Here is a 13,086-nt window from a genome sequence, read left to right as displayed (position 1 = left end):
CATCCAAAGCACAAGTGAGATCAACTAAATTTCTATCAATCAATCAATCAAACAATCTATCTATCTATCTATCAATCAATCCTCTGCATAAAACAGCTGCTGCCTCTGAACATCACCCAGTGGAGCAGTTCACGACTGGGTGTAATCCTCAGCATCCTCACCGGCCACATGTAATACTCTTCACGCACATTCTAAACAATTATGATTCCATTCACATCTTTAGGGGGGCCCGTCATCTGGGCCAATTCACACAGGAAAGAAAACATGGAGAGCTCTCTTGATGATGTAGAGATCAAGCTGGAGACAATTAGCTCGTCCTCAATGTCCGGAAGTGGTTTTTAAAACCAATTGGTAACCTTGGACACCAGGCTATGGCATAAAAGCATAAAATGATATGAACATACTTTAGAAGTAAGCTCTGTTTTACTTTTCTTTTTGACTAGGGGCTCGTTACCAAACCGGATCTCAGCGAAAGATAAATGAGTAAGAGGGACTTCATCTCAGCTACGTGAAATAAAATAAATAAAATAAATAAAAACCAGAAACGGAGCGGAAGTACTCACACTGCATCGCTGGACGCTATCTCTTCTCCTGGCGGTTTATTTTCTCTGTTAACGTCCACGTCTCCTTCTGCTCCTTTCTGTGAAACGCTGTGTGGCTTCAGTTTGCCGCTTACACACGGAGAGAGATAACACACCAACCGCGCACACACACTCTCATCCACTACTCAGTTATCATTCATTTTCAAACAGCAGCAGCCGGCTCGGTTGGCCCCTCCCCCTTAAAAAAAACCACACCCAGACTTCCGCCAGACAAGCCCCCCCTCCCCCCCAGCTTCCCCACTACGCTAACGAAAGCTGATTGGTCGAATCTGCTCACACCACAAGGCTCATTTTCCATATATGGTCAGGCAAGCCATTATGAAGTGTGTGCGTGTGTGTGTGTGCTAAAAGACCGTTTGCGGGTCTTTAAATTTGTATCGAGTATTTTTCGATGGTATCATGACATCAGGTGTTTTTATGGAACCTACAAATTGATCATTTTCTAAATGTTTATATAATTTATTGTATATATTTACAGTAGAACAAGTACTGAAGAGCAAAATTCCAGTAGAAAAATGTCCTCATTCTTTTGGGCCAGCACACACACACACACACACACACACACACACACACACACTGTCTCTCTTGACAGGTGATATATTGAAACTCAAGCCCATCCCCCTATGATACAGCTACACCGGATGAGGTTACTATCGGACAAGGTTTTTCTGAGGCAAGACTACAAGTGCAGCAGTGCCGTCTTGGCTTTTATCATTCTCCACTGGCTGGAATTATTCTTTCGTATGATGCAAAGACGGCCATATCCTGTGACCTACATTATTTTTTTAATATTTCACACAGATCTTGTCACTGAATATAGCCGTTGCAGAATGTAACTTAATTTTTACTCAAGTACTATAGTAGATTCGAGGTGGATATACTTGTTATGCCGGAGTGATTCAATTCCATAACACTTGCTCATATGACGATACTGTAGTTTTCCCTCAGAGACAATTATTTCACAGTAAAACAATACATACATAAACACTCCTCTTAAAAGATAGGATGTATTTTTATATATTAAACTACTCTACAGTACATAAAATCACAGCTGACATGATTGTTCAATGACTATCATTTGATAAAATTATCTGGAACTATTTCAATAAAATTGCTTTCAGTATCATCATGTTCCATTATTTATGCATCAGGAATGATAATCTTCTGCCATCTTATTTAACAATGTCAAACTTAGAGGGGCCATTTTTCTGCATACTTTTACTCAAGTAACCTTTTCAGTGCAGAACTTGAACAACTACAAATACTTGTACTAATGCAGTATTCGTGCAGTGCAGCATTGCTACTTTTAGTTCAGTACCAGAACTGAATATGTCATCCAACACTGCAAAATAGTATCCATTTAAGTGGGTGCTTAAGCTAATAAGAAATTTTATAACAGCCTCACTGACTGCATCACAGAAGTGTTTAAAGCATCTAAAAAGATATCTGAACAAGCTACTACTGACTGACTGAATTTCTTCAATGCTCATAACATTGTTTGCAAACCTAATTTCAGCCCAGTGGAAAGACAAAGAAGTTGTTAGTCAAATCACACAGACTGACAAGCCTGTACTTCTAGTTTCCTCTCAGCGAGTGACCTGCTATCCAGGCCACCGAAACAAAGACGGCAGCTCTGAAACCAATGGAAGGCGAGAAACAGAACTTAGAGTTTAACCGGTCACAAAAAATGTTGGCTGGCGGCAAACATAGTACCTCAGTGTAAAGGAGTTTTAAACTGACAAGTCAAACAGGTTATCACCCATTGTAAACGTGCTAGAGTCTGTGAGGGAAGTTTAGCTGGGGACACAAATCTATGCTGACATTTTATTTTTGGACTTAAAGCTGCTGCAAAATAAATTCAGTTGCCATTTATGAACTCGGATTTATGGAATTGATTAATCAAATAATCAAACTTTAAACTGAGGTTAAAAAAAAAAACTCCTACTGGTGGACTCCACTAAAGGAATTTCCTTTACACAGTTTCCCCTAAACTCAACCGTTCAACAGGTCAAGTAGGTCAAAATAGGGGAAGAAGAGAGCACACACATTTCCTTTCATTCTGATTCAAATATACGGTATGAATGCAGCTACCTCCCAAAGGTTAACTGATTTTATACATGTAAGCTCACAAGAAAAGAATCTACAATTTTGCCACCTTTTATGTACATTACAAGACTTCAAGTCAGAAATCATAGAATATATTCACTAACACTTAAGCACGGTAAAACGTGTGACCGTGCATGCATGTGCATGCCGATTTTATGAACGTAATCCCCAAAAAATATTTTCTTATTTTCACGTGGCTTAGCAGTCTTTAAATAGCCGCTCACGTGACTTCACAAAGTGTGTGTCATCACTGCTACTATAGCAAGATTTTTCTCAGCCAATTGCCACGAGAGACGAGACCGGAGAGCCACCACACCACAGCATCACATGACAACCAGAGGCCGGGTGATCCGGTGTACTCATGCGCACACGCTGAACTGCTGCTGCAGAATGTTTTTAGTGCTGATGCATGCTGGGGTTACTGCCAGTCAATGACATCCTCTCTCCAGTGCCATGCTCTGCTGAGGCGTCACTGTAGAGCAGTGATGTTTCGATCAAGTCTTATCAAATGTAGAGCGTAATCGATGAATTGCTCAACGTTTACACACAGTGTGTCTCACTCATTACACATTTCAATGTGATAACTCAACGTTTACACACAGTGTGTCTCACTCATTACACATTTCAATGTGATATTAAAAAAAATGTCTATGAACATCTATCCTGTGTCCTGAGTCATCAGTATTTTATATTTGGGGGAAAAAATGCAGCTTTATAGCAATAATTAGGCCGATATCCCCAAACATTAAAGTGAACCACAACTGAAACAGAAAGGGGGACAATTTGAAATGGTGGAAGAATTATTCACATCTTCTATTTTAGGAAAACGCAATAACACTTACACTGTAGAAAAACTCCCCAATGAGTAACTGGGACTGTTGTATCATTAATAAGTCATGCACATGTTTGCCAGTTACCAACGACTATTCTGGTCAAAATAGCAAAAGTCAGATGATGGGTCTGACAGTGAAGTTATGTAAATCATTGTCTTACTGCATATTTATCATGAAATAAGATTCCAAAAAGACAAATTAATATTTCACCAAATGTAGGTGCAACAGTTGTAACAATTACACAAAGTGTACCACAACCCTGTGATACAACACATAGTAAGTTATAAATGTGTAGTGTTCGCCTGTAGCCATACTATATAACTGTATGTATAACTGATTACATTTGCTCGATAAATAAATGGAGAAAAAAAATACTTACATACCAATTAAAAGTAATCAATGTGCACCCAATGAATCATCATTGCTCATCATATTTCATTTTATGCATCTGAATCTGCAAATAACTACAGTTATAATACAAAAAGCATTTGAGTAAAAAGGACCTTTCCCTCTGGACTAGAAGGAATAAGCAGCAGAAAATTACAGAAAAAAACTCAAGTACTTCACAATTGTAGTCTAGTACATTTGGACCTGAGTAAATGTACTTAGTTACTTACCAACACCACTACGTCCCACTTCCACACACAGGTGACAGCCTGTGGGGGGTTAAATTCCAAATACTGCAGCTCCCGGTAGTCTTCGGATGATTACAATGGCAAAGGCTCACGGGAAATGTTGTCGTTTTGACGTTAATGTCCCACCTGTGCTTATGTTGATGAGAGAGAAATGTGTGAATACTCCTTTCACTGGCAGAGCGACAGACTCATGAGCTGAACTCTGTAAGTGTTGAAGCCACCTGTCCTGTATTTCCAGATTGTACTTTCTCTTGGCCTTCGCTGTGCGTTTATTGTTCAATTGTCTTTAATTCATCGTTTCGTCAGCTAAATAGGGCTGTTTGAAAAAACTGGCACACACAGGGCTATGTTGTATCCCAATCAATATGCAGTCACAGGCTGCCACCGTGTGCTGAGAATCTGAAATGCATGAAGACAAGGCCAGTTGCAAGACTCTTGTAGTACTTCAAAGCAATAGAGAAGATCATTAATGTATAATAGGCTTGTTTTTATCTTTTTAAAATCACCAGGGATTTTAAATGATAAAATTACAAAAACTATCCAGATAACTATTTACCTTAGCAATATATCCACATATGTGTGGAAGAGAAAAGTAGCCTGAGACCCAGATGAATTCTGGGAGCTCATTTAAATGTGCTCTGCCAGAATACACATTTGAGTATTAGTCCAGCAAAGCCAGGCTAAGAAAATAGGGAAGCAAATATGCACATTTGAGCAATTTCATTTCCTTTCTTGGAGCATCATTAAATTGTTGTAATATAGCAAAATATCATTCAGACAGTTGATAAGGTTTCAATTTTTTGTGCTTGAAATTTGCCCCAAATTATAAACAACAGAATAAAAACCTAAACAACAAAAAACAAAAAACAAAAAACAACAACATCTACATAATAAATGTCACACAACTAAAAAGATGGATTACCAACCAGGCAAAGTGGATACTTTTCTCGCGTCAGTCATGTTGGAATAAGACTGGTCCCCAAAGGAGGCATAATCATCAGGGTCGCCCCTGGTGGTTGGCTGCAGTATAGGCAAGAAACTCTGCCTCCTCGTTGTCAATATGATGGGATCAAACTAAAAAGTCAAAAAGATTTTCTTTTTTGTCATCTTAGGTAGTTCTTATCACACTGTTGTATGTGTTGGTGTTCGTGTCACTGGTAAATTTAGTTGTTTGATGCTCTAAAAATGGGTCAACGTCATGATTCATGAAGGCAGCAATATTTAAGTTTCTGTTTAAATATGTAAGCATGTTATTGTTGCTTTAAGAGAAATGGCTCTCTGCATGGCTTTGAAGTTCATAAGTTCATGGCTTTGAAGTTAGTTAGTTGTTCAGTTGAGGCTCAAGCAGCGACTAAGCCACACGGTCTTAGTGTAGTACACTTTTCTGTTGAGGAAGACTTGGTTTTGGATACTTCTGTTAGAACTCAAGATTTACAAACTGTGGAATAAACACGTTTGATTTATCTTCTTACACCGGAGTCCTGTGGAAGTTTTTCCAATTACAATTCGTAGAGACAAGTCGTCCACCTTTATGTAATTTATGGCTCCCAACAGCCACGTTCACTGTTTGTCAGTTAGTTGCACATGATGTCATCATCTGTAAATTTGTAAAGGGACGTTGAACACTAAAGTGGAATATTAGCCAAAGTAGGTTCTGCAGCATTACTCAGTCCTTTGGGCCTATATTTGTTGAGGGCAACATTGTAAAAACCCAATTTTATTTAGGTTTATATTGTGATCACACAGTACAACAACAACAAAAACAAAACATTTTAGTCCATGGGCCTCCTAAAAGTTTTATTGAGGTCAAGATTTTGATACATGTCTAGTTTTAGATTCTTTGATATTTATTTGTATAGTTACATTAAATCAGTTTGCAATCATCATGCATGATGTATAAAACACATACAGAAAAAAATTTGATTACATGATCAGCACGATAATCAAGATGATTATTTTGGCATTCATAGAGTTTATGAAATTATGAACACAACTATTTTGATTTCTTAAGAACATCACAGTGGTGTAGTCTTATCTGCTTCCTGTCCACATTCTTAAATTGTTTTTGTACAGTATATAATCATGAGAGGATTAATTGTAGGTGCTTGCTTGTGAACAAGAAGTTAAACAGAATCTGTACATGTGGATAATATCACAGTAGGATTCATACAATAATTTCAATAGATACAAATAGCTTGTGTCAGTCCAGAGAGAAGCATTGTTTGAGAATTATGCTTTTCCACCATTTTCCGAGCCTAGAACACCCCCTAGTGGTTCAATTTAAATCTACAGCCAAATGTAAGCGGGCGGGGCTCTTTCCGCTTTGACCCCGCCCTCGTGTAGTGAGGTGCCATGACGTAGTCATTCGAGGGTAGCAACAGTTGCCCCGAGACCCCGTCGCGCCATAGTGACTGTAGCCGTGGAGACAGTTACTTACCAACGGGCGCAACACTCAGCAACAGCAGCAGCAGCAGCATCTGGAAGTCACCGAGCGAGTGGGAGAGAGGGGACCGAGCCCAGGGCAGAACTTTTCTCAAGGCAAAGGTGACTATATCTTTACACAAACTCAGAAACGGAATTCACGTGCATCGCGGAGAAAATGCTCTGAGGTCCAGCGCAGTCGTAGTTCATTTCCACAACATAACTTTCCCCTGGTTGTGGCACCCGCCCCAAGTTGTGAATCGCGTTCCACTCTTCATTTCACCGACGGTCACCTATTGCTAAACACCAGCGGTTTGCTCCTTTGAGTCAGCTCGCAAATACACGTATTTAACTTCTGCTACTTGTTTTTTTTCTTCTTCCCACCACTGCGCCTCGGCGTCAGACAGGACAACACGAATCTACACTTGTTACTGTGTTGTGTATCAAGCGCGCGTGTGTGTTTGTGTGTTGGGGACGTGAACGCCACTTCGCAGCTCCAATCCCAGCAGGATGGATGTCCGGGGCTACCGGTCGAGCTAAATGCTAATGCTAACTTCAGAAAACCCACAGCGGCGATTGAGTTGCAAGTTCGGTTGAGAGTTTGCGGGCGCTCGTCGCGTTGTTAGCGGCAACCGCCGGGGTCTCTTCCGTCGCAACCACACGGACACACGCGCTTCGTTGCCGACGCGTCTCGCGGGCGAATCGGAATCGCTCTCGGGCAGGTGGGGAGAAGGTGGCTAGCTAGCGTTAGCAACGATGTTCGCGGGGGCTCAAACTCTACAACGAGCGCCGCTGGCAACAGGCGTGTAGTCGAGCAGGAGGAACAACTTTCATTTCACCGTCTGTCAACTCGGCGGTGGCGATTTTCACTTTAGAAAATGATAATAAAGTCATTGTAAAAAAAAAAAGAAAGAAAAAAAAAGCTGTTACGAGGCAGAGCTCGAAAATACGAACTCACGTTACGACACTGAACGTTACGACGTTATCGAACCCGATGTTTTGCACTCGTCTCTATCTCAGCAGTATATATCGACCTGTCAGGTGATCGTCACCCTCCGGTACTCGGATGTAACGTCGACTATCTACAGTGGCAACTTTTATAAAGTTGAGAAGTTTTTTTTTTTTTTAATCTTTAAGAGACGGCATGAAACGCTGCGTGTGCTTACAGTACAGCTAGGTGGCGCTGTGACGGCTGCTGTGACACTTCCCTGTCCTTGGTGTCACGGTCTCGCAAGAGAGATGGAGTCTTTAAAAACCAGGCGTCAAATAACAAACGCTGGTGCACTTTGCAGTAAGTGAGAGTAAAACACTTGACCCCCACACACCCCCACACACCCATCCTTCTCCCATTTCATCACAAGTAATTTAGCTCTTACAAGTTTGAACTGATGCAGTACCTGTTGAACAGACGCACACGCAAATTGTTTTCTAACAGCCAAGTCGCGCTGCCTCATTGTTCAGGTGGCAGGTCTCAGTTGGTTTGCTGTTTGACCTCTTCAGAGTTGGAGGCATCATATCAATCCATAGCAATAATGAGACCCCTCCCCCTCGTCTCTCTCTCCAGGATTTCAAGTTCCCGTTTTTCATTAATTTCACAGTGTGGCTTTGGCTTGGTTCCATCACTTTGCATACCTCTGGGATTTTTGTCCCCCGAGATACAATAATTCTAATGAACTATCTTCTTAGAGACGGGCTGTCAGGTGTTCGGTCATTTGAAACCTTTACTATTGAAGAATCTTGAGCAGCATGAACAATTCTCTAATTAACGCCCCCCTTTGCCTGCTACTGACGAATTGAGCTGTAAAAATGTGTATTTACATTAAATATTTGTCCTCGCATGGAAGAGAGATAAATGATTCCTAGGTGATGTATTATTGATGCAGACCAATTGTGGTGGTTATATCAATCATAATTAATATGTAGGCTGCATAATACGTTCAAAATGTGATGTTCATGAAGCTTCCCTCCACCGCTGATTTTGTGTGCATTAGGGACACTTGACTTGATTTGAAGTGTCAGAGAGAGAAACACTTAACTTGATTTGGCGGACATCTCTCCGCAGCTACAAAGAAAATAAAGAGATGACTGCGCATAAGCTCTGTGTGTAACCCCAACCAACCCCACCCCCCCATTTGAGCATGACACTGTTATGTTTACATGGCAACTTGATACACAAATACGCCCAAGTCATGGAAAGAACAGGGACGGAGTGGGCCAGGGGGGCGAAATATTATTCTTTTTAAAAGAAAGTCAGTGTTTTTAATCAGGCTATTTTCATCTCCCTCTCTTTGTGGTAAGAGTGCATAGCTTTGGCTTGCAGAGGCAGGTCAGGAAGAAAAGGTGCACAGAGAAGGAGGATTAAACAGAGTTGAAAGCAACTGGTGGTTGGAGAGTTATTTATACATTTCAATACAGACAAGGTTTGAATGTCCGTTTCAAGGTGAAGTTTATTATTTAGCAGTTCTGTTGTAGGTCACTTGTTATGTGTATGTATTCTCGATTTCAGTGACCTGGCTCGCCTTTTATTGGCATCGCTTGCAGCCTATGCCCATGGTCATTCTTTGGTCCATTTCAGGAATTAAAGGGCCTCTGATTTACAGATGAATACGCAGCTTTCCTGAGGTCCAACCTCCTTTAGCTTAATTTTATGTGATGATCTCTGGAGTTGCTCGTATGATTGTATGTAGCAGTGTCAACCCTTATCTGTGTGCCATTTTGAGTGTTAAATGGGCCTGTGTGTTGTACAGTTCAGCTATCAATAGGACAGCTGCAGCCGTCTCTTGGGCAGCGGGTGATCTGACACAGCTTTTGGTCACATGTTCTGTGTGTGTGTGTGTGCTTGGTGAGTGAGCGAGCGTGCGTGTGTGTTTGTGTGTGTGTGTGTGTGTGTGCATACACAAGTGCGATCTGTGGATGTGCTCACGTATGTGTGTTTGCTCATGCTGTATTTAGCTTATCTTGATGAGGCCGACTGCTGCCCCGGGGGGAGAAGTGCTCAATCCAATACCCGGCTAGAGACACTTACATGGACCTAGTCACTTCCATCACCTTTGTCCCTGCGGTTTACAGTTGATCACATTCACAGAGTTGCATTTGCCTCCTGCTGTGCTAACTGAAGTTCCTGTTTTTCTTTGTGCTAATTTCATTGTCTAATATTAACACAGTTTTAATGGGTTATCCCCCAACTCCAGTCAAAGGCATGTCAGGAAATCACAGAGCAAAGCGGAACCGAGAGGAGAACGCCTTGAGGGGCTTGTTAAGTGAAATTTAATTGTGCCTTTTGTGCACACAAAATGTGTCAGTTTAAATCATCTTCATATTTCATTTATTTGTTGATAGTTTTTCTCCCTAAGTAGCCTGTTTTTATAGTTTCAAAAGGATCCGTTGAAAGGAAAACAGTTTAAGCATCCTCGTGACTCTCACATCAAGTCTTCCAGCTACAAAGATTTTGGAAGTCATTGTAGGCTTACGCTGCTAGGATACAAAAAAACAAATCTTGTCATATACCAAAAAAAATCGTGGCCACTGATTTGCCCTTGCACGATGGCAACAAGTTGAAACTTGTGAAATGAAATGTTTTTCCGTCTGTCTCCTCTGTCTGTGTGTGTCATCGGGAGCATTCTCAGCATTCCACCTGTTAGTATCATAGCTACACAACTGCTAATTAAATTTCCTGCCACAAACAGCAGACAAGGCAGTGACATTTGCATTACAATGACAGACCCCCCCCCCCCTCTCCCTATTTCAGGCAGGGATAGTAGCAAACCCCCATCCGCTCCTTTACTTTTCCTTTCTTTTGTAGAATTTTAGGATAGTGTATTTCGAGATGTTTATTTAGCTTTAAAGAACATTTTCTCTCTGTGTAAACCTGCTGCAAAGTAATTACCAGAACCAAGGCCAAGACCAAGAAAGTCAAAGTAGCATTGTGTAATGGATAATTATTTTAAAGTCAGAATTGTTCAGTCAGACATTTGTGTTGCTCGACTTATCAATGTTGTAAATTGTAGCCAGGGTAGTTGGTCTGGCAGTAAATTACTACCACTGATAGGAAGTCTTGTATAGTGTGGATTTCGATCATGGAGAAGTTGGAAAAAATAATTCACTCAGCCAGAAGTGGAAGGCAAAGAAATAAATAACAATTCAGTTAGATTTATATATACAGTATATATCTAAGATTCAATCACTTGGACCACGTTCGGAGGTGGTGTGGGATGCCCAGAACATCCTGGGTCATCTACTCCGCTGACATCCTCTGACCCACTACAGTTTCATAATGAATGAAAAATATTTTTTCTGATACATTGACCGATTTGTGGCAATCACCTCAAGATTTCTCTCCTCTCACCCCAACCTGTCGAGGCAGATGGCCGCCCACACTGAGTACAGACCTTCTCGAGGTTTCTTCCTGTTTTTTTCTCTCTACACGGTCGCCAAGATCTTGAACCGTTGGGTTTCTGTAGTATTGTAAGGTCGACCTTACTATGTAAAGTGCCTTGAGGTAACATATGTTGTTCTTTGGCACTGACCAAAACTGGCGTTTGACCGGCCAAAACCACATCATTTGCAAACAGAAATCATTTACATACAGAGCAGGGAAGGGAGGGAGATCCAAGGTGGAGACGTCATTCTAATGCCTGGTGTTCACTGATGTACTTGGAGCTGTGTATTGTGATCTGATCACTGGAGACATGTATTGATGGCAGGTAGGAAAAGGGCCACAGTTCCTCAAGTAATCTGTAGCTCTGGAAAGGACCCTGTATGATCTGAGATTATGTAAATCATCATTTTTAAAAGGATATCCCTGGGTCTGGTTGCTGGCTGCAGAAAAGATGATTTCAAATCCAGACCCTGTCTTAGTAATGTCTTATGCAGGAGTCTAGTGGTTTTGCAATATGTGAACTAGCACCAGTTAAGTCCTCTCCATTTGCCAGTAAAATCGATCAGATATGTATGTAAGCTAGTTTGACTGAAATGAGTATTAACTGTAAACTGCTGGAATAATTTTGAACCATGTCAACTTCCCAATTTCAAAAAAACTAATTGTTTTCCAATCATCTAAAGACGTTGATATATGATATATAGTCGGCAGCAGTATCATTTACAAAAAGATGTTCCATCCATCCATGGTCAAGGTAGCCCAGATATCATTCTCTTTAGCCACATTTATTTTCCAGCTCCTCCTGGGGGATCCACTATCGTTCTCAGACCAGATGACGTTTATTATCTTTCCAGCATGTTGGTCTATTTATGTGTCTCAATAACACTGTTGTGTACTTGAAATTTGTGTCAATATTCACCTGTGTTACCATTATTCTGCAATACTACGATGTCGCAGTGTGTCCTGTCAAAGGCAAATTGAAAATTGAAATGTTAAATGTTCTTAGTCTTACACAGGGTTTGTGTTTAAAAGAGGCATTAAATACTTAAATCTGAGTCTGATGGCACGTGTTCAGTGTGGCACAGTATTCACTACATGAACAACAGACACCTGGATCTGTCTCAGATTTAAAGCATTAACCGATGACTCGATCTTTGTGTCAAGTGGTGCCTGTGAAAACACAATGTACTTACAGTACGATTACTCTCGGAGTCATATCCGTGCGGAGAGTTAACGCCTACCAAGAGGGCAAAAACCCCTCCAGGGCAACACAGCGCCTATCTTGGGATTCATCGGTCAAGATCAAGGCAGCCCGCTGCCAGCATCTGAGGTCATCCTTGCAAAAGGTGGTTCCCTGGGAAATAAAACTCCACAGGCTGGAGACACACCTGTTGAAGGGAGAAAGCACAGGCAGACATACTGTAAATAAGTATAATTCCATAGAATAGAACGCAAGTCTGGGCTAGACTGAAGCGTCAGGTTGCTGTACTTAACCACTAGTGTTGTCAGTACTGGTGGTTGGTTTTTCTTCTCTTTGTGAAGCCCTTTGTAATACCTGATTTTTATTTTTAAACTATGAACTTAATTATTATTTTTGTATAATTAAAGTGATAAGCATCATGCACCCCTGGCAGGGGTTATGTGCTCAAGGTTGTTTCTGGTCTTGTGAGTAAATTCGGTGATATAATAGCTTTAATAGGGGCTCTTATTAAGTGCTTCGGATCTATTCTATATGCTTCACACGCTGTGCAGATGTCATTGTAAAGGCCTTGAAGTGCACAGCACTCAAACTCTTTATGAATTTTATGTAATCTTACACACATTAATACTATATGTTGGGAAATGAAAATGATGTTGGCCGAGGATTCCAGGCAGGTGTCTTGACAGAAGGTTGCTCTTTGTGTCATCACTTTGGCAGCCTTTAAGCACATTAGATAAATATTAAATACTCATGGAAGCAAGACGCCCACACGTATGAGTATAGCCTGATTACCTTCCCAGTTGTGACCACCTCCTCCACCCCCCCCCCCCCCCTCGTCCTTTTGTGTTTTCCACTTCTAACATCTCGACATGTGCAGTTTCAGATCATCATCATCCTTCATCTCGAGATG

The 13,086-nt window shown here is 41.1% G+C and overlaps 2 protein-coding genes across 9 annotated transcripts in view; one reads left to right on the top strand and one right to left on the bottom strand.

Annotated features, from left to right (window-relative positions):
- The window catches only part of acsbg2 (acyl-CoA synthetase bubblegum family member 2), a 23,631-nt gene extending 16,963 nt beyond the window's left edge, over nucleotides 1-6,668 (bottom strand). For 2 of the 7 annotated variants that reach the window (XM_035647579.2, XM_035647578.2), the window contains exons 1-2: nucleotides 5,103-5,298; nucleotides 4,159-4,302 (exon numbers count right to left, since the gene is read on the bottom strand). Coding sequence is in view for 4 of the 7 variants with exons in the window: in XM_035647573.2 (XP_035503466.1) it covers nucleotides 6,614-6,653 (40 nt within the window). In the remaining 3 variants the exon portion in view is untranslated. Of the gene's footprint in view, nucleotides 1-563; nucleotides 753-4,158; nucleotides 4,303-5,102; nucleotides 5,299-6,613 lie in introns of those variants that run through there. The other 5 variants (XM_035647573.2, XM_035647583.2, XM_035647582.2 and 2 more) reach the window with 3 other exon arrangements.
- The window catches only part of rfx2 (regulatory factor X, 2 (influences HLA class II expression)), a 27,813-nt gene continuing 21,291 nt past the window's right edge, over nucleotides 6,565-13,086 (top strand). For both annotated transcript variants that reach the window (XM_035647572.2, XM_035647571.2), the window contains exon 1: nucleotides 6,565-6,720. The gene's annotated coding sequence lies outside the window, so the exon portion shown is untranslated. The remainder of the gene's footprint in view (nucleotides 6,721-13,086) is intronic.

Source organism: Scophthalmus maximus, chromosome 13, assembly GCF_022379125.1.
Source record: "Scophthalmus maximus strain ysfricsl-2021 chromosome 13, ASM2237912v1, whole genome shotgun sequence".
NCBI lineage: Eukaryota > Metazoa > Chordata > Actinopteri > Pleuronectiformes > Scophthalmidae > Scophthalmus > Scophthalmus maximus.
This window is presented reverse-complemented; position numbering and strand designations above follow the sequence as displayed.